General features: G+C 48.2%; 1 protein-coding gene across 1 annotated transcript; it reads right to left on the bottom strand.

Moving 5' to 3' along the window:
* Positions 1 to 6,024: 6,024 nt before the first annotated feature.
* LOC120921783 (oocyte zinc finger protein XlCOF29-like) lies at positions 6,025 to 21,388 on the bottom strand. The gene is made up of 3 exons (XM_040334290.1): positions 21,214 to 21,388; positions 8,784 to 8,957; positions 6,025 to 6,056 (listed from the first exon to the last, which is right to left on the bottom strand). Exons 1-3 carry the CDS (start codon positions 21,376 to 21,378, stop codon positions 6,054 to 6,056), a joined length of 342 nt encoding a protein of 113 aa, XP_040190224.1. The 5' UTR covers positions 21,379 to 21,388; the 3' UTR covers positions 6,025 to 6,053.
* Positions 21,389 to 21,797: the final 409 nt, after the last annotated feature.

Genomic DNA, 21,797 nt, shown 5'->3' with positions numbered 1-21,797 from the left:
TCAAGTCAATCACAGTAAAGTACAAATTACAAAATGACGACGAGTAGTGTGTCGAATAAACGTAAAATGTATTCTAACAGAATTACGAATGCAATAAAATCTACAAAAGTACGTTTTTACAATCAAAGGAAATTAGACACGAAAATACGAATGATCATAAAGCAACGAAAATATATTTCTTACGAAAATACGAATGCGGCATGATGGAAAATATATTGTAAAGACGAATAGCAAAACAACGAGAATTAAACTAACGTAAAAACGAAGGAACAAATAAAATCATTTTAAAAATACGAACGCGGCAGAATACAAAATATAACGAAAATACGAATCTCGATTCAACGAAAAATAAACTAACAGAAAAATACGGAAACGGAAAAAAGAGTGTTACGAAAATACTAAAGAGTACGAATACGATAACTAACGTCTTACGAAATTACGACTCGTTACGAATCACGATAAACGAACAGAAACGAAACAGAAATAAACAAAATTTTTTGCTGTGCACATGTCTACATGGGACATTGTGGAGATATTTGGTGACCCGGGTGGTAGTGTTGCTTGCCGGTCCTCTAATTGCGGGGTGGCAGGTGGCACTGTCACTACAGAGGTGGATGAAGAGGCAGAGACTGAAGCAGAAAGGAAGCAGGAGGAGCCAGAGACCTTTCTTGGTTTTTGAGGTGTCTACTCCACTGCAGCTCGTGCTTTGCACTTAGATGCCTGGTCATGCAGTTTGTGCTCAGGTTGAAAAAAATTCTACCTCGCTTCAGGCTGATTGCACAGCATGCAAACCACGCGTGTCTTGTCATCAGCACATTGTGTGAAGAACTGCCACGCTAGGGAACTCCTTAGACCTGGCTTTGGTGTGCTCGGTCCCTTGCTGCATTGGGCAGTAGCAGGCGTACTGTCTAGGGGACGGACGCTCCGCTTTGGCACCCTGCTCCCTCTTCTGCTGTGCTGGTGGCTCTGTGCAACCACCACCTCTTTCTCCAAACTACACAGGTCACCTGCATGAGGTTGATTCCATGTGGGGTCATCTTCCACCCAGTCTTCACCACTGCCCTCCTTGTCGATCTGCACTATTGCGAAAGCAGCAGCAGTTGGCAACTGTGTTTCTTCATCATCCGAGACGTGCTGTGATGGTCCCCCCATGTACTCATCTTGAAACATAAGTGGTTGGGCATCGGCAAACTCAATCTCTTCCACTTCTGGGGCTGGGCTAGGTGGATGGCCTTGGGAAAACATGCTAACAGACTCATCAAAAAGCAAAAGAGACTGCTGCATGATTTGGGGCTCAGGCTGCCTGGCTGATTTGCAAGGGGGTGAAGTGAAAGACTGATGGACATCGGCTGCAGGTGCCAACTCTGATCTTTCAGCACAAGACTGGTTGGGAGACAATGTGAAGGAACTGGAGGCACTGTCAGCAACCCAATCTACTACCACCTGTTCTGCTCCTGGCCTCAACATTCGTAGAGCCGGATTAGGCCCAACCAAATACCGCTGCAGGCTGTCGCCTACTCGCACCTGAGGAAGGTGTTTCACTTGTGCGTGTAGCTGGCACAGATCGACCACGTCCTCTCCCTGTAACAGGAGCTCCACCAGCAGCACCACGACAGCGGCCACGTCCCTTATTTGACGTTCTTATATTTCTCAAATGTAGGATCTTGCCCTAAATGGGTGTTTTTTGAATAGCACAATAGAAGAACAGTATCTAAAGGGTGTATCTCACACGTACAGATATGCAGGAAACGCACCAAAAAAAATATAATATTTGCCCTAAATAATTATTTTTTTAATGGCACAATAGAAAAACAGTGTGTATCTCACATGTACAGATATGCAGGAAACGCACCAACAAAAAAATATTTGCCCTAAATGGGTGTTTTTTGAATAGCACAATAGAAGAACAGTAGCTAAAGTGTTTATCTCACACGTACAGATATGGAGGAAACACTGCAAACACTGGAGGAAACACTGCAAAATAAATATTTTTGCCCTAAATGGGTGTTTTTTGAATAGCACAATAGAAGAACAGTATCTAAAGTGTTTATCTCACACGTACAGATATGCAGGAAACACTGCAAACACTGGAGGAAACACTGCAAACACTGGAGGAAACACTGCAAACACTGGAGGAAACACTGCAAAATATATTTTTTTGCCCTAAATGGGTGTTTTTTGAATAGAACAACACTAGCTAAACTGTTTATCTCACAAGTACAGATATGGAGGAAACACTGCAAAAAAAATGTTGTTGCCCTAAATGGATGTTTTTTAAATAGCACAATAGAAGAAAAGTATATAAAGGGTGTATCTCACAGGAACATATGCAGTGCTGGTGTAATTTAATTTCTGAAGCAGGACAGTCTGACTCCTATCTAATTCTCTCCCTCGGAGCAGCAGCAGCAGCCTTTCCCTACACTATCTAAAGCAGAGTGACGTGCTGTGCTATGTGCCTCTAGCTTATATAGAGGCTGGGTCACATGCTGCACTGGCCAATCACAGCCATGCCATTAGTAGGCATGGCTGTGATGGCTTCTAAGTCACACGAGTAAAACAAATGGTGATTGGCTGCCTGCAGCGCGACATTACATTGCCGAACACCGAACCCGAACTTACAGCAAATTGTTCGGGTTCGGATCCGGGTACCAAAAACCCAAAAGTCTGGGTTCGCTCAACCATAGTTATAAACACTTACATGAAAGTGAAGATAAAACAGCATATCGATCAATATGTCAATGGCAGCAGTGGAATCACCCGACGCGTTTCACAAAAACTTGCTTCGTCTGGAGTGTGACTTGCTTCAAACTGGTTTTACAAAAGGACGTCAAACTTCCGACGCTACCAGAAGACTGATAAATGTAATACATAGTGTGAATTTGACATTTCATTAGATGCAGAGAAGGCGTTCGACAGGGTTAATTGGAACTACCTGACTCTGACACTTCAAAAATTCGGATTTATGGGACCTATTCTTGACGCTATATTGGCCATTTACACCACTCCCACAGCACGAGTCTTCACTTCTAATCTTCTTTCTAAACCATTCCACATTTCCAACGGTACCCGACAGGGCTGCCCATTATCCCCCCCTGATTTTCAATATGATGATAGAACCCCTAGCTGAACATATCAGATCAAATACCAAAATATCTGGAGTTACTATAGAAAACCAAGTCCATAAAATTAGTTTATTTGCGGACGATGTGATTTTATAGTTATCCAGTCCCTTCTCTTCTCTACTGAAAGTCTAAAAAGTTTTATCCTGGTTTGGAATGGTCTCATTCTACAAGGCGAATACCTTCAAATCATCCATTCTTGACATTGGAATTGACGCTGTGACTAGTAATTTACTTCAACACCAGTTTCCTTACATTTGGGCGGACACTAGTATCCCGTATTTAGGCATCCACCTCACCAGGACTACTAAATCATTATACAAATACAATTACCTTACCATTAGGAACAAGTTACAGACTGATCTTCACAAACTGAGTAAACACACATTTTCTTGGTGGGGCAGACTATCTGCTTTCAAAATGATTCATCTTCCACAAGTTCTATACTTTTTCCGGAATTTACCCATTCCTATTCCCGCTATTTTTTTTAATCCATGCAATCACTTTTGTCCAGATTTGTCTGGAATGGGAAAAAATCCAGGTGTACTCATAACAAATTAATTAAACATAGACTCTACGGGGGGGGGGGGGGGGGGGGTAGGCTACATAGATTTCCAGGATTATTATTATGCCTCTCCTAGATTAATGTGTATTTACTTATTTCATTTATGTATCACGGTGAAATTTACCGTTAGGTAACAACACATATTTTTGGGCTTATGCCCGACCTAGTTTTCCTTCAAACGAACACTAGTTTTTGGTTTAGCGCAGTTATTTTTTTCCTTATGCTTTTTTATGTTCGTTTGATGTACTAATTGCTGCTTATTAACCCACATCCACTATATTTACATAGCACAGTTGCTTTCCATTTTTCTCTACTTATAGAGAAAAGTTATACTCGAACGGTAGGCTTAAATCCTTCCAATCTGTACAGTCCGAATTTGACCTCACACCAGATACTTCCAATATGCACAGATAGTACATTATTTACAAAAATTGGGCAATTTATGTCAGTACATTCACTCAGGTCCTGGTTCCTGAGTGTCCTGGAGAAGGTAGCACCTGGATGCAGCGATCGACATCTTCACTGAGTGCCCGACTGACCCCAAGTGGGTCCAACTTTCTGGTAAGCGGCCATCCTTTTCTTGATGCATCAGGATTGATGTTTTCTACCAGCCAATTCATCTGCAGCAGTACTCATTGAGAAGAGTCAAAGTTCTGTGAATTATCCCTTAGATGTCTCCCGGATAGGACTTTGTTCAGCCTTTTTTTTATAAGGACATTTCACCCACTTATTAGTCACATTGTATTGTACATTCAGTAGCACACTTTTTTCCTTTGTTATATGTGTTCATTTTATCTACCTGGCACTTTATCTATGTACTCGCAAATGTATACTATTTCACCTCATGTATAATGTACCACACTGTCTTATCTACTACTGTATAACTTTATAATTATTAATAAAAATCTATTGTATTAAAAAAAAAACAGCCATGGAGTATATCTGAGGTGTATATCAGGGTGTGCTTCTTCCCCACATGAGAGCTGTGATGTCCAGGAACATTCATATACAAGACATTTCCCACACTCACTAATACACCTCGAGGGTTGTGTGTCATCCCTGATGTACAGGAAGACAGGACTTCAGTGAGGAACAATTCCCTTACTCAGGACAGGAATACGGCTTCTCCCTCGTGTGAGATCTCTGATGTCTATAAAGATGGGACTTCCGTGAGAAACATTTCCTGCACTCAGGACAGGAATATGGCTTCTCCCCCGTGTGAGATCTCTGATGTATGTAAAGATTGGACGTCCGTGAGAAACATTTCCCGCACTCAGGACAGGAATGCGGCTTCTCCCCCGTGTGAGATCTCTCATGTGTGTAAAGAGTGGACCTATCTGAAAAACATTTCCCACACTCAGGACAGGAATACGGCTTATCCCCCGTGTGAGATCTCTGATGTGTGGAAAGACTAACCTTCTGTGAAAAACATTTCCCGCACTCAGGACAGGAATACGGCTTCTGCCCCGTGTGAGATCTCTCATGTGTGTAAAGATGGGACTTTTCTGAAAAACATTTTCCGCACTCAGGACAGGAATGCGGCTTCTCCCCCGTGTGAGATCTTTGATGTATGGAAAGACTAGCCTTCAATGAAAAACATTTACCACACTCAGGACAGAAATATGGCTTTTCCCCCGTGTGAGATCGCTGATGTATGGAAAGATAGGACTTCTGTGAAAAACATTTGCCACACTCAGGACAGGAATACGGCTTCTCCCCAGTGTGAGATCTCTGATGTGTGGAAAGATAGGACTTCTGTGAAAAACATTTCCCGCACTCAGGACAGGAATACGGATTCTGCCCCGTGTGAGATCTCTGATGTCTGTAAAGATGGAACTTCCTTGAGAAACATTTCCCGCACTCAGGACAGGAATGCGGCTTCTCCCCTGTGTGAGATCTCTGATGTCTGTAAAGACTGGACTTCCGTGAAAAACATTTCCCGCACTCAGGACAGGAATACGGCTTCTCCCCCGTGTGAGACATTTTATGAATATTAAGATTGGATTTAGAAGAAATACACTTCCCGCACTCAGTACAGGAAAAGCCCTTCTCTGTTGGAAGGACAGCACCGCCCCTCACAGTCTGAGGTTCCTCAGGATAAGAGGAATACGATGGTCCGGCACCGTCCCGCACAGTCTGAGGTTCCTCAGGATAAGAGGAATACGATGGTCCGGCACCGTCCCGCACAGTCTGAGGTTCCTCAGGATAAGAGGAATACGATGGTCCATCTACACTGTGTGGTGCCGGATGGACATTTGAGGTAGTCGGGTTTTCTCCTGGACTATACTGTGTGATGTCCTCATCTTCTACTTTACAGTCTGGAGACAAAGTGAGACAATCCTCTGAGGTTTTCCTCATCTCCCGTCCATCTACTAAAATAGAAATACAAAGATTATTACTAGACATGAGCAGATTGGTTCTCCTAAACCAGGACTCCACCCACATAAGACAGCTTTGTCTCTGAGGATCTTACAATTTCCCCCTCAAGGTAACTAGTAAATGGGTCCTCTGATCTCCTACCAGATCATTTCTTTATTCACGGACCTTAGTCAGAGAGTGAGGAAAAAACAGGAACTGTCTTTTATAGGAGTGACAGTGATGAGGGGATTATAGGACGAGTGTCCCCACCCCTCTATCACTCATTGTCATCTTCCCAACACAAGAAGTCCTGCACTTACTTATTTAGTTCATGATTTAGTCATGAATAACAGCAGGCTGAGCCCCACCAGAGGTCAGAGAGTAAAGATGGGGGGAGAAAAACCAAGATGAAGACTGGACGGATCCTGAAGACCTCCATCATTGGGTTATTGACTCTTCCCCCATTATGACATTCTGTTTAAGGTTCCAAAATTTTAGAATGTGATCACATTATTATCACCATGTAAAAGTCTATGCTCCAATCAAATCATCAGATATAAATAGCTAGATTCAGAAAGAGTTAGGCCGGCATATCAGTAGATACGCCGACCTAACTCGGAATCTGCGCCGTCCTAAGTTTAAGTGTATTCTCAAACTGAGATACACTTAAACCTATCTAAGATACGACGGCCTGCGCCGTCGTATCTTAGGGTGCAATATTTAGGCTGGCCGCTAGGTGGCGCTTTCATTGAGGTCGGCGTAGAATATGTAAATCACTAGATAAGCCTATTCACGAACGTACGTGCGCCCGTCGCAGTAAAGATACGCCGTTTACGTAAGGCATTTTCAGGCGTAAAGTTATTCCATCAAATAGCTGGACTAGTAATGTTAAGTATGGCCGTCGTTCCAGCGTCGAAATTTGAAAATTTTACGTTGTTTGCGTAAGTCGTCCGTGAATAGGGCTGGACGTAATTTAAGTCCACATCGAAACCAATAAGTCCTTGCGGCGTACTTTGCCGCAATGCACACTGGGATATGTTCACGGACGGCGCATGCGCCGTTCGTAAAAAACATCAATCACGTTAAGTCACACCCCATTAACATAAAACACGCCCCCTCAGCCTAATTTGAATTAGGCGCGCTTACGCCGGCCACATTTACGCTACGTCACCGTAAGTTAGGAGGCAAGTACTTTGTGAATACAGTACTTGCCTATCTAACTTAAGGCGGCGTAGCGTAAATACGATACGCCGCCTTAAAGATGCGGCGGTCTTTATGAATCCAGCTAAAAATGTCCAGCTGGTAGAAAATGGGTGTAAGAAAAGAGAATACATATTATGTGTATATATAGCTGTGGGTAGAGGGGAGAGAGGAGAAGTCAGGACTATGTAATGTACAACATATTGTATAAGCCACAACAGATAGGACTATATAGTATCAGAATGATGTAAAGTACAATATAGATTATATAGTGCAGGGGTCAGGAGTATATACTGTATATACTGTATTTATTGGCGTATAACACTCACTTGTTTCCCCTAAAAATAGAGGGTAAACTGTGCCTGCGTGTTATACGCAGGGGGCTGAGTAAAGTTTTTTCCTCAAAATTTCCCTCTTAAAGTTAGGGTGCGTGTTATACGCCTGTGCGTGTTATACGCCGATAAATACGGTAATTTGTTTAATTTATTTTTTTGAAAAGCCCATGGCGTGTGAAACACAGCCAAAAACTCCACCCGGTGTCAAAAAAAGTTCACACACATAAAGAGTGACACAAAACGTGCAACGGGTGTTTGCACTGTCCTCCACTAGAAAGGACCTTACCCTGATCCCCGGGGCGTTAGGCTCCAGACGGGGACTGAGGTACTTCACTTGGTCCATCTGGCTGAAACCAGACAGACCCCGTTCCCTGGAAGGTCTTCCGAAGCAGAAGGCCATGTCCACCCACTCCCAAGACGTTCAGGGCAGGCCCGAGGACCCACACCCTACAAATCACACTGTGACAAACGTGTAACCAACAAAAGAATACAATAAAGTGACGCACACAGGGGTTAAATAAAAAGAAAGTGGGGGAGAAGGAAGATGAGGGAGAGTGAAAGTGACCATCGTGCAATACGATGGCTGGCCCTCTGGCCAGGTTTTAAAAATTCCTCTGGTCCCAGCCCTAGAGGCAGGTGTGAAAAAAGTGTGTTGTGGTGACGTGACCAAGGTGCCCTCTCAAACACTTGTGCAAGTACGGCCCCCCTGGACTGCCACTCCAGGGGCACAATCACCATGGGCTTTTCTCTCAGGGGTCAGGAGTATGTAATGTACAATATAAATTATACAGTGTAAGGGTCAGGACTCATAATATTGGTATTCAGTAATCAGTGGAAGATTAAATGTTTACTGGAGACAAGTTGCAGAGATCCCACACCGCTGCCTCCCATCTCCTGAGACTGAATACTTTGTTTCTATGTGTTTATCAGATGATAGGGGATCTAGGTGGAGCCTCCGTACTGCTCTCTCCTTTACAATAAAGTCTCCTCTTACCCGGTGATGTGAGGGGCGGCTGATTGTCCATCATGACGTCCTTGTAGAGATCCTTGTGTCCTTCTAAATACTCCCACTCCTCCATGGAGAAATAGACAGTGACATCCTGACACCTTATAGGAACCTGACACACACAATGATACAGTCACCATCCAGACACACCCCTTGTCTGTTACTGGATAATGTCCCAGAATTCCCAGAATCCTCCTCACCTCTCCTGTCAGCAGCTCCATCATCTTCTTGGTGACTTCTAGAATCTTCTGTGTGTTGAGTCTTGTAGGGATCGGGGATGGAGGTGGGGGGATGGTGATGGGATTCTGGATTCTCGGGGATCTTCTCCTTCTTGTCTCATTCTCAGTTGATTTTTTCATTATTACTGTACAGTTCTGTGTTATACAAAGATAAATATCATGAAATGTTAAGGACCGATCCTAGCAACACATTACCCACTATCTCTATGACCCCAACATCTTATACCTTACCTCACAAACCCCAATGATACAAGGGACCATGTTGTGGAGTTACATTGACCTTCCGCCCTTTTTTATTTAACCATTTCAAAATTTAACATAAATAACCGTTTAAATAACTTTATACATAGTTCCAATACTTAGTGGTCTGGAAGACCACCCCTCTCAACTTGGCCCCTTGGAAAAACAATTATTACCTAGGCCTCAGTGCAAGACACCGACTCAGAGGCAGTACAACCGTCCGCAGTGACCTAACATTTTAACCCCTTCCTGGTTAACCGAAAGGTACCCAATAACCACCATACCACCTATGGGTACAACCTTTTACCTACCCAACTTCCAGCCTTTCCTCGTCTTCCATAGACCCAACGCCACCACAGCTCACAAGGGTAAAGCCTTATCCTTGCGAGCACCTCCAAACCCTCAGGGCCCTCTGGATTCCCTCCTGCAATCCCAGAGCCCACAGATCAATGCCCACATCATTGAGGTGAATCCCATCCCTCCGTAGATACCACCAGGTATCCACCTCCAGCTCCCTGTGGTGCACCACCAAACCACCGTTGCAAATAAAGAACCTCCCTACCTCCTTGTTAACCTTTACCCGAGCCTTATTAACCTTCTCCACCAACCAAGCCCACCTCCAAGCCATTCTGCTTACCATGTTGGACCAAATAATAAGCATCCCCGGGAACAAAGAGCGTAGCCTGAGGAAATCGTACTTCACGTCCCTTATCAATTGGTGCATAGACCTGGCCCCCATGTCATTACCTCCCGTATGGTGTACCAAAACATCGGGTGCTCTGTCCAGGCACGCAATTTTTTTCCCGGTACCCCAATCCATCTGACCTGAGCTTCTCGTAAGGGGATACCTAGCTGCCTCCCATTGGGCCATTGATCAGCCCGTCTGGCCCCCCAAAAAACGTATGAGTGGCCAAGGATCCAAACCAGGCTGCTCTCACCACCTGAAAAACATCAAACAGAACACACAAACTTCTAGAGGACCCCCCTCTTTTTTTTTTTTTTTTTTAATACAAAGAACCTGTAAAACCAATGAACTGCCATGGCTCCCAACTACTTATGCAATAAATGTGGACGAATGTAGATCCTACATCTATCCGAGTCCCATCGCACGATCCTTTTAACCATGTCTGCATTCAACCCAGTCCGAGCAGCTTCCGTAGTGGCCCCGATCTGGAATGAATGCGCAGTATAATCTTTTGGGTCATACCCTGCCACCACCAAACATTTTCTAAACACAGCTACAAACTGGAATCTCGACAACGCCAACCCATCCCGATGCATAAAAAAGGACCCAGTTCGTCCAGGATGCATGGAACGAAAGGATTCCACCGCCCGTACAGGACAGATTTCTGCTCCCGGAACGCTAAACATCTGAAGCCGCATGCCCTTACCCCCCTGGGCCGTTTTTGACCTACGCACCCAAACTCCCACCGCTCCCTCCAAACACTCCACATTCTGAACCAACAGACCACCTTGCGCCCCTTTCGAAGGACTGACCAGTTCACCCACCCTCAGTGCCCCGAAAAAGGCCAGCGCAAAAGCAGCCTTGAAAAGTGCACACTCGTACACCGACGAGCATACTGAGTGTAAATGCAGAAACAGGTTCTGCAGCATACCAAACGAAACTGGCCTATGATGATCCTTAACCCTGCGACCCTTCCTGTACCCCTTTACCGCCTGCTTTACCCAAAATTCCTTAGTATAGTCCCTTACCCCGTGCCACTTAAAGAAGTCAAACCTGCCATCAACCGATCGATCGCAGATACCGAGACCCCTTGCTCCATCTTCAAGGTAAGAAAATACAGCACAGCGACACCAGCCTTGTGCCCAACCAGGGCTATCCCCAGTCCCTGAGCCAAAGCTATCCATTCCCGCCATACCTTTGAGTAGGCATTCCATGTAGCCTCACTCACTGACTGCTGGATCCACCGTGCTGCGCTGTCAAAGCAATGTTCCACATCCAGTCGGGACAGGGAACTCCGTGTCGCTCCACTGTTGGTGCCAACTCCTGGAACCTGTCCCACTGAAAATGAGACAAAGCGTCAGCCAAAGTGTTCTTGACCTCCGGAAGGTGTACGGCATAAATGAATACATTCAAGTGTAAGCATCGCAGCACTAAATAACGCAGTAAACTCACCACTGATGGGGATGCCGCCGAAATGTGATTCACTACCTGCACCACCCCCAAGTTGTCGCAATTGAAACGCACTTTCGAATTCCGAAAAGACTCGCCCCACAGCTCGAGCGCTACTACGATCGGGAACAGTTCCAGGAGTACCAAGTTCTTCAAGAACCCCACCTCCTTCCACGTGTTTGGCCAGGACTCCACGCTCCATTTACCTTGGCAAAACGCTCCATACCCCATAGAGCCCGCAGCATCCGTAAACAGCTCCAAGTCGAAGTTGCCCAGACATCCACAAAGCTCGTCCATTAAAGGACTCCAAAAACTTGTGCCAGACCCTCAAGTCAGCCCTGTGTTAACCATTGAGACTCACAAAATGAGTCGGAGTCCGCACGCCGGCTGTCACTCCCGACAACCTGCAGCAAAACACCCTACCCATGGGGATTATCCTGCAGGCAAAGTTTAACTTACCTAGCAGCGACTGCATCTTAGGCAGTTGAATCTTCCCCAGCCCAATAATCCCCCGTACTTCCTCCTTCAAAGCCTCCAGCTTATCCTCCGGGAGTCGACACTCCATCCGCAGTCCAACACAATGCCCAAGAAAACAATGGAAGTCGTGGGGCCTTCCGTCTTTTCGGGTGCTAAGGGGACCCCGAAACGATCCGTCACATACTGCAACGTGCCTAACAAGACTGAGCATGCATTCGACCCCGGAGAGCCCACGCACAAGAAATCATCCAGGTAATGGATAATCGAGCTGAGCCCCGAAGCGTCGCGCACTACCCACTCCAAAAAGGAGCTGAAGGTCTCAAACAACGTGCAAGAGATGGAGCAACCCATGGGCAAACAACGATCCACATAGTATGCCCCATCCCAAGTGCATCCCAACAACTGAAAAGCTGACAACACATCTGACTTTTCCATGAGGGCGCCCCGCCCACACCTTCGCACCCACTAAACCGCAGCGTCGAATGTACACTCCTCTGGTGCGATGGCGTCGTTAACCGAGCCGCCCTTTGGGAAAGACAGGTGGTGTATCAAGCAAAACTTGCCCGGTTCCTTCTTGGGAACCACCCCCAGTGGGGAAACCACCAAGTCCCTAAACGGAGCCGTTGTAAACGGCCCAGCCATCCTCCCCAAATGCACCTCCTTGGCCAGTTTCTCCGAAACCACTGAACGATGCAGTAAGGCAGACCTCAAATTCTTCGCCTCTGGGGGAATAACTGAAATTGAACAGGGGATTCGAAAACCGCTAGCAAAGCCCTCCTCCAGCAACCTTGCCGCGTGCCTATCAGGATATCTATTGAGGAAGGGCAGTATCCTTCCCACCCGAACCGCAGTCATTCCCCTTACCCGCAGACTCTCCGGGACGGTTCTTGCCACGCTTGAACAGAGTGTGGTTACCTCCACATCCTGAACATGTGTGTTTGAAGCGGCAGTTTGTGCCATACTTGCATGTTCCTTCATTAAATTGCCAGCAAAAGCCCCATTGTTTGTCGGTCGGTTGTCCAGAGGCAGATGTACCTCCAACCCCCCCCCCCCCCGAAAAAAACTGCTGCGGGACCTGCGCCGCCATCATCAATGTCATCCACAGGTTGATCCCAATGCAGAGTAGGTCTGAAGGCCATCCGTTGCCGGAACTGCTCGTCATACCGCAACCACGCCGTTCCTCCATACGTCCGGTATGCCGCACTAATGGCCTCTAAATAAATGAACAAACCCGAACAGTGTTCTGGAGCTTCCTCCCCTCTTTTTACTCTCCTCTGGCTTCAACCTGTCCAGATTGAACTTCTCAAGGGGGAGCAATGTGAAAATTTCAACATACTCCCCCTTCCAAATCTTCTCCCTAACCTCCGGCTTTAGATGAGCCCCCAGGGTGGCCTCGAAGCAAATTACATTTTACTTTTTGCCGCGTCTGCCAGCCTGAAGGTCTCCTTTTCGCTTGCTGCGTCGGGAGCACACCCAGGCGCAGATGCCCCCGTCCCACCTGAAGATGCAACCCCAGTCATTGCTGCCGCATGCGCACTCGGAACTGCCGGTACTACCGCAGCTACCGCAGGCCCCCCTACTGTCTGAGCAGACCCCCCTGTGGGGACCATGCCACCACGGGAGAAGGCGCACTACCGGAGCCCGGGTCGAACCTCCTGACCAGATCCCGCAACCCGGCCCATAAATCCTGTGACTCCGCTCCAACCACCTGCCCTCCCAAGGCCGTACCTCCCGCTGCCTGAGCCCTGTCCTTCCCGGGCCCGCCCCGTCACTACCCTGCACCAACAAATCTTGCAACAATCCACATACAGTAGAGGAAGAATTGGACTTACCGAGCTGCACTGGACTAGGTCCACGCGCCGCCAGACTGGAATCCACCACTGACCGATGTCCCGGATCATTTCCGCTCTCCGACCCGGACAGCTCCCCTTCCGACCTTTCAGCACTCCCAGCTGGCGAGACATCCCTTGCTTGCACCCCAGTCAGACGTGAGCTGGTTGCCAATGGCCTGTGTTGCACTGCACTCCGACCCCTCTGTGCTGAAACACCAGACCCGCTTGCGACCTCCACCGACGAACTCCGGCTTCGCCCCCTGGCCCGGGCTTCCACTGTGTGACCACTCCCTTCACCCCTCATCGTCCCTGTGCTCCGCACCGACCTTCCATCTGACACTGCCGTCAGCCCCCCCGCAGGCCCAGCTTGCGACCGTTGCGGAGACGGAGCCGGAGGGCCCCTGGCGGGTCTCCGTGAGAGATGGTCTACTCCCGGGGAGGTATCCAGACTGTACAGCTCCGGCGGCCAGGACCATTTACCCCCCCCTGGCAGGTGCCGCGGCCGAGCCATCTAACGTCGCGGCCACCTGTGCCATGACCCATTTAGCCCCCTGGCCAGACGCCACAGTGCGCAATTGGGTCACAAGTTCCGCTACGGCCGCCATTGTAAAGTCAGCTCCTACCTCACAACTTCTCTCTCTGCTATCAAAATGGAGGAGTGACAAAACATCACTTCCACCGCTCTCTCCCCTCTGCCGCCCTCGCCCACTAACCGGCCACCGCTCCCCTTACACTAAAGCAGCCTATCTCCTGTGGCCCTGTGATGCCGTCCCTCCCCCAACTTCGTTTGCTCCGTGACTCTCTCTCTCCCACATGGACATATAATATCATTATGGACTTCAGGGGAAAGTTCTGGGGCCCCAATTTATGCACCGACTCTCAAAAAGTGAAGTATAAATAGCTGATAGAAGTGAATATTTATTAGTATTTTCAAAATGATAGATTTTAAAAGATGAGAATACATGCCATATATCAAAGACTAATCAACACAGGGCACGGGGCAGCAGAAGGACACAGTACAGGGGGGCATGAAGTTACAGTTCAGGGGGTGCAGAAGGGTACAGTACACAGGGGTAGGAGGGTACAGTACAGGGGGGGCAAGAGGAAAGATTACAGGAAAAAAATTAGGGCACAATACATGGGGGGTGGGGTGCAGGATGGTACAGTACATGGTGTACATAAGGGTACAGTACAGGGGGCAGGAGAGAATAATTCAGGAGGGCACAGTATAGGGAGTAGGGGTGCATAGTACATAGGGGAAGGGGGACACAGTACAGGGGGCAGGAGAGCATAATACAGGAGGGTCAGAAGGGCACAGCATAGGGGGCAGGAGGACACAGTACAGGGGGAGGAGGAGGGCCCAGTACAGGGGGAGGAGGGCACAGTACAAAGGGGCAGGAGGGTACAATATGAGGGTCAGGAGTTCACAGTAAAGGTGGGGGTGGGAGGGCAAAATACAAAGGAGTCAGGAGGGAACATTGCAGGGTCCAGGAGATCACAGTACTGGAGACAAAAGAGCACAATATGGAGAGTGGCAGGAGGGCACAGTACAGGTCGGGGTGGGAGGGCACAGTACAGGGTGCAGCAATGTAGCTGAGCAGCACAGGGAAGCTGCTGTCACAGATCTTACCTGTTCTGACAGCCTGTCACTGGGCTAAACCTATAAGTGGAATAATATCTCTCCCCATAAACCCCCCGTTTCTTCCTCCCACAGTTTCGGTGCTTTGTAGGGGTTAAGGAAGAACCTCGAGGTGAAGCGTCTTACTATTGCTTGCTCGTGTGGGTGGGATCATGTGTACGGCTCCAATCACATGGGATGAATAGGAGAGGAGGTCTAGTGGAAATTGGAGCAGTACACATCTCACCCACACAAACAACAATAGTAAGATGCTCCACCTCGGGGTTCTTCCTTAACTCCTGAAATGTAGGGGGGGGGTCATTCTGATTGTAGATTTGGCCCGGTGACAGGCTGCTGCTGTACCCACACACCAGATTCCGGGACACTGCCAGGGACACAGCTATCCCGGGACAGCTTAGTAAAAAGCTTGACTGACTGTCCCGGAATATTGGTATGATGTAATGCAAGATTATCAAGGAGCCCCCCAGGGCAGTGCCCATGCATTAAAGAGGAACTCCACCCAAAAGGGCAAGGTCCACTGGCTTGTCTCCTGCTCCCCACCCCCCCCCCCATAGCCACATTTGGCTCCTGTCAGTGATGAGCGGGTACCTAGTTTTCACAGATGAACTCAATCCAAAGTTTGGACCCCCTCCTCCCTCCCCCACTGCTGAGCCAATCACAAAGCACAGCATGCTTCACGCATGCTCAGTAGGGAACTGACTGTGAAGGTGCAAGGCTTCACTGCCCATTTCCCTTAGCCCAGATGGCAGTGGCAGCACCTAAGAGCTGATTGAAAAATAGACTTTGGTGAAGACACCACTGGATTGGTGGAGAGGTAAGTTCATCCCCCCGTTCAGTTCGCACCAGAACCTTCGAACGGACCGAACGTTTGGGCGAACATTTAGAACCCCATTGAAGTCTATGGGACTCGGACGTTCAAATTCAAAAGTGCTCATTTTAATTGTAATTACACGCCCCTGTTAAACAGGGGCAGAAAAATTGGGCCTTTGTTGGTGGTGGTGCTGGTGCCACAACATTGCAACCCCTCAAAGATACTCTAGTTGGAGCGCAGGAATGAGCCCGCTGCAAAGTATTGCAATAAAAATTTTAATTACACGCCCCGGTTAAACAGGGGCAGAAAAATTGGGCCTTTGTTGGTGGTGGTGCTGGTGCAACAACTCTGTAAGCCCTCACAGTTACTATTGGTGGGCACAGGAATGGGCCCTGCTGTGAAATATTAGATCAAGAATTGTAATTACACGCCCCTGTTGAACAGGGGCAGAAAAATTGGGCTTTTGTTGGTGGTGGTGCTGGTGCCACAACCCCTCACAGATACTCTAGTTGGAGCGCAGGAATGAGCCTGCTGCAAAGTATTGCATCAAAAATTTTCATTACACGCCCCTGTTAAACAGGGGCAGAAAAATTGGGCCTTAGTCACTGGTGGTGGTGCCCAGAACCAAAAATGTTCTTACAAGCTATCAGCATGATCATTGAGGAGGAAAAGGACAGTCACTCAGCATAACAGGACAGTCACTCAGCATCAGCATAGGCAGTCTTGAAGGGATCTGTCATTTCAAAAAAAAATATTCAGTTACATCAACATCAGGTGCTTGGTCGCTGGTGTTGATCCAAGCCTGATTCGTTTTTATGAAGGTCAGTTGATCGACCGAGTCGGTGGAGAGGCGTACCCTGTGATCGGTTACAAAGCCCCCAGCAGCACTGAATGTGCATTCTGAAAGAACGCTGGATGCAGGACAAGCCAGTAGCTAAATTGCGTACTGTGCAAGCTCTGGCCAGTGATCCATCCTCAAGTGGCCCAGTAAGCCAGAGGATTTTCGGTGGGAAAGGTGTCCAAGTCTGATCTTGCCCCTAGGTATTCCTGCACCATGTAAAACAGACGCTGGCGATGGTTGCTGGAACTGGTCATACCTTGGGGCTGCGGACTAAAAAATTGTTTGAACGCATCGGTCAGACGGCCACCTTCTTCACCGCTCCTTCTGTGATTGACCGAAGCCTCAGCAACATGTTGTCCAGGACCAGGATTTTGTAACCTCCCAGTCTCTGGGAACACATTGCACAGACCTTTCTGCAAGGCCTCCCGAAGATGTTTCATCTTCTGCTCCCTCTGTGCCGGCAAGAAAAGGTCCGCAACCTTACTCTTGTAACGTGGATCAAGGAGAGTTGCCAGCCAGTAATGATCCCTCTCCTTGATAGCATGAATACGAGGATCCTTCATCAGGCTTTGCAGGATCAGGGAGGCCATACAACGTAGGTTTGCTGAGGCATTCGGTGCGGAGTCCTCTGGGTCACTGAGGACGACATGATCCACAGCCACCTCGTCCCAGCCACGTACAAGTCCATGGGTTTCTTGGGACTGTAATTAATCCCTTGAAGACTGCTGATGATGCTGAGTGCTAGGCTCCACCTCCATGCTGACACAATCCTCCTCCTCTTCCTGTGTGATAGGCGGGCAAGCAGGAACACTGTCTGGATAAAGGGGGCCTTGAAAGGTAAGGAAGTCCTCCTCTTTCTCCATCAAGGGCCCTGTTTATTAATCCACGCAGCGTGTGCTCCAACAAGTGAATAAGAGGGACGGTGTCACTGATGCATGCACTGTCACCATCCTCATGGCCTCCTCAAATTGTAACAGGACAGTGCATGCATCCCTGATCATGGCCCACTGGCATGGGGAAAAAAAAAACAAGCTCCCCTGACCCTGTCCTGCTGCCATATTGGCAGATACTCATTGATGGCCCTCTGCTGCGTGTGCCGCCGCTGCAGCATGGCCAACGTAGAGTTCCACCTGGTGGGCATGTCACAGATCAGGCAGTTCTTGGGCAGGTTATATTCCTTTTGGAGGTCTGCCAGCCAAGCACTGGCATTAAATGACCGTTGGAAATGCACACAGACTTTCCTGGCCTGCTTCAGGACATCCTATAAGCCCGGCTACCTGCCCAAGAACTGCTGCACCACCAAGTTAAGGACATGAGCAAAACAAGGCACATGGGTCAGTTGTCACTGTCGCAGGGCGGAGAGGAGGTTGGTGCCATTGTCGCAAACCACCATTCCTGGCTTAAGTTGGCGTAGCGTCAACCACCTCTGAGCCTGCCCCTGCAGAGCTGACAGAACCTCTGGCCCAGTGTGGCTCCTGTCCCTTAAGCACACCAGCTCAAGCACCGCATGGCATCTCTTTGCCTGCATTCCTGCGTAGCCCCTTTAACGCCTACGGAGCACCGCTGGTCCCGAGGACACATCAGCACAGGAAGAGGCCACAGAGGAAGAAGAAGAGGAGGGGGTGGAGGAGAGAGGTGTGTCACAACCAGTAGTAGCATTTTGGAGGCGTGGTGGCGGAACATCCTCCAACACTACTGTACCTTGTCCTGCGTCCTTCCCAGCTGCCAGCAGAGTCACCCAATGTGCAGTGAAAGATAGGTAACGTCCCTGTCCATGCCTGCTGGACCATGAGTCAGCGGTAATATGCACCTTACCACTGACCGCCCTGTCCAGCGAGGCATGGACATTGCCTTCCACATGCCGGTAGAGAGACGGAATTGCCTTCCGTGAGAAAAGTGGCGTTTGGGAACTTGCCACTGAGGTACCACACATTCCACAAACTCACGGAAGGGGGCAAAATCTACCAACTGAAAAGGCAGCAGTTGAAGTGCTAGCAATTTAGCTAAGCTAGCATTCAACCGCTGGGCATGTGGATGGCTGGGAGAGAACTTCTTTTGGCGCTGCAGCAGGGAAATTTACCTGGTACAATCTGCCATCGGTGTACCGATAGTAGATTGCCCGCAAGTACTTGGCTGTGACACACCTAATTCTACACCTTCAGTCTTATCAGTGCAGGCTTCAGAGAGGACTGAGGGTATAGTGGGGTTGGAGATCCCAGCTGATGAGGAGCAACGAGAGGTCCGCTTTATTCTTTGGTGTGGGTCTTTGAGGTACGCTTGCCAATGAACTGCATGGCAGGTCGACATATGTCTGGTCAAGCATGTGGTGCCCAAGCGGGTGATGTTTTGGCCACGCGAGATACGTTAGAGACATATGTTGCAAATAGTGGTGCGATCTGATGCACTTGTCTCAAAAAAGGCACACACCAAAGAACTTTTGGAATAGCACATGCGGAGCTCTGCGTTGCGATGCAGTCAGTGTGCTGCCCTTAAGCTGGCCCCTGGAGGGCATTCTGCCTCATTGGAGATGTGCCTCCTCCTCTTCTCTCCTATCAGGCACCCACGTAGTCAGTGACCTCATCATCCCCTCCCTCCTCATCACTGTAGAAAACCTGGCAGTATGCTGCAGCTAGGGGAACATGACTGCCAGATTGCTGTCCTTCTTGGGCACCCCCTCTCTCTGGGCTCACGTTACTGCCTTCCTCTAGCTGTGTATCATCATCGGAGCCTTCAAAATGCTACGCATTCTCCTGCAGCATGTACCCAACACTGTGGTCAAACAGTTCGGGGGACTTCTCAGGAGGACATGGTGGGGCTAGGGAAGGAGTGACTGATGCCATTGAGCAGATGGAATAGGCCGCCTTGGCAGCTGCTTTTCCAGACAAAGTACCCTGAGCCTGGGTGAGAGAGGATGAGGACGGCTTGGTCATTCACTCTACCAAGTCTTTAGCATGTTGCAGCTCAACGTGGCCAGCTACCGAAAAAAAGGACGAGCGTATCCCACGGCCACGTGCTGATGAGGATGCACGGTGTCCACGACCAGCACTGTTGCCTCTAGACGCAGAGCCTGCTTGCCCTCTTTTATCAGCTCGTGAATCTCTGCCTCTCCTTGTTGTCCTTCCAGACATACTAATGGCCTGCAGAGGACACAGACAGTACACCACGTGAAAGTACTTGCAGCAATATCCCCTGACTGTTAATATGAGCAGATCCCTGCCTCTAGGAGTAAATATGAGAAACACCAGCTTTACGTTAGGTGCACAATGTGCAGAGGACACGGACAGTACACACACCACGTAGCTTTGGGTGCACACTGCAGAGGACACAGACAGTACACCACGTGAGAATACTGCAGCTAGCACAATCACCTGCCTGCCTGTCAGTATATTAGGAAGAGCGGATCTAGCTAAACTCAATACAGTGTATAAATATATATAGACAACAACTGGGATGCATATATATCCTCTACACACTGTAACTCTAACTGACTAGCCTGCCTGCTCTATCTACCTGCAATAAATGACACTCTCTCTCTGTCTTCTCTTAACCACCACAACACAAGGCCGACTTGCAGGCGGCCTTTTATAGTGTGGGGCGTGTACTAAACCCCCTGAGCCATAATTGGCCAAAGCCACCCTGGCTTTGGCCAATTATGGCTCTCCGTTTTTTGCAAGCTGTGATTGGCCAAGCATGCGGGTCATAGTGCATGCTTGGCCAATCATCAGCCAGCAATGCACTGCCGCAGTGAATTATGGGCCGTAACACGCTACTCGAATTTGGCGCGAACGGACCATAGCGTTCGTATTTTGACGAACTGTCGAACATACGATGACCGGACACGAAGCTCATCTCTAGTCCTAATATTAAAGGTCAGCAGCTACAGTATTTGTAGCTTCTGACTTTTATTTTGTTGTGAAGGAGACTGGAGCTCCTCTATAAGATGGCTCTTTTCTCCCATAATCCCTCATCTCTATGGTCAGCTCTATATTTATTCTCCAGGGATTGGTCACAATGTTCCCGGTTCAGCAAAGGACAGACATCTCCATCCAATGATATGATTACAATGTGGTCAGATTTATAGATCCTTCTAGAAGTCATATAATAGAGTCACTAATGTTTTACTAGTAAGGCTCACTGACCCACCAGGAAATGTTACCCATGGATTTAGTGGTCAGTGGGCGTGGCATGCTGGTAATCATCGGTCTCACTGATTGGACTAAACCTGGAATTGTTCTCTCCTATATCCAATGCCGCCATCTTGTGCTATTACCAAATATCATAGAGTACGTACTCTTCATGTATTTATAGTACTTGTGTGGATGTCGTTATTGATTAGCAGAACATCAGAAGAAATAAAGTGACTCTGAATACATCCCAGTGTACAGCGGAGTCAGATTTAACCCTTCATTACACTCACCTCTCCAGTCAGCAGGCTGAGGATCTCCAGGGTGAGGTTCAATATCTTCTCATTCCGGGGAAATTCCTTCCTTACATTCTTCACAAAACTCAAATTCTGCTGATTGTCCATCATGACGTCCTTGTAGAGATCCTTGTGTCCTTCTAAATACTCCCACTCCTCCATGGAGAAATAGACAGTGACATCCTGACACCTTATAGGAACCTGACACACACAATGATACAGTCACCATCCAGACACACCCCTTGTCTGTTACTGGATAATGTCCCAGAATCCTCCTCACCTCTCCTGTCAGCAGCTCCATCATCTTCTTGGTGACTTCTAGAATCTTCTCCATGTTGTGTCTCTCGGGTTTTAGGGAGTCACATGGAGGCACTGTGATGGTCATATGATCACCTGACTTCACAAGAGGAAATCTCTGTATTGAGGAACCAATAGGAATATCATGTTAGAATCCTTCTCACCTCTCCGGTCAGGTCTGTATTATTAATAGACATAATAGTGATGTCATGTGACCTCCCAGAATCCTCCTCACCTCTCCGGTCAGGTCTGTATTATTAATAGAAATAAGAGTGATGTCATGT

Source organism: Rana temporaria (assembly GCF_905171775.1).
Source record: "Rana temporaria chromosome 4 unlocalized genomic scaffold, aRanTem1.1 chr4q, whole genome shotgun sequence".
NCBI classification, from domain to species: Eukaryota; Metazoa; Chordata; class Amphibia; order Anura; family Ranidae; genus Rana; species Rana temporaria.
This window is presented reverse-complemented; position numbering and strand designations above follow the sequence as displayed.

What these genes read in the sequence shown, in the direction of transcription:
- LOC120921783 (XM_040334290.1), bottom strand. Translation starts at nt 21,378, where the DNA reads ATGGAGGAGTGGGAGTATTTAGAAGGACACAAGGATCTCTACAAGGAC. An exon ending in TCAGCCTGCTGACTGGAGAG is followed by an intron (nt 8,958 to 21,213) that starts GTGAGTGTAATG and finishes TGTATAACACAG; the next exon opens with AACTGTACAGTAATAATGAA.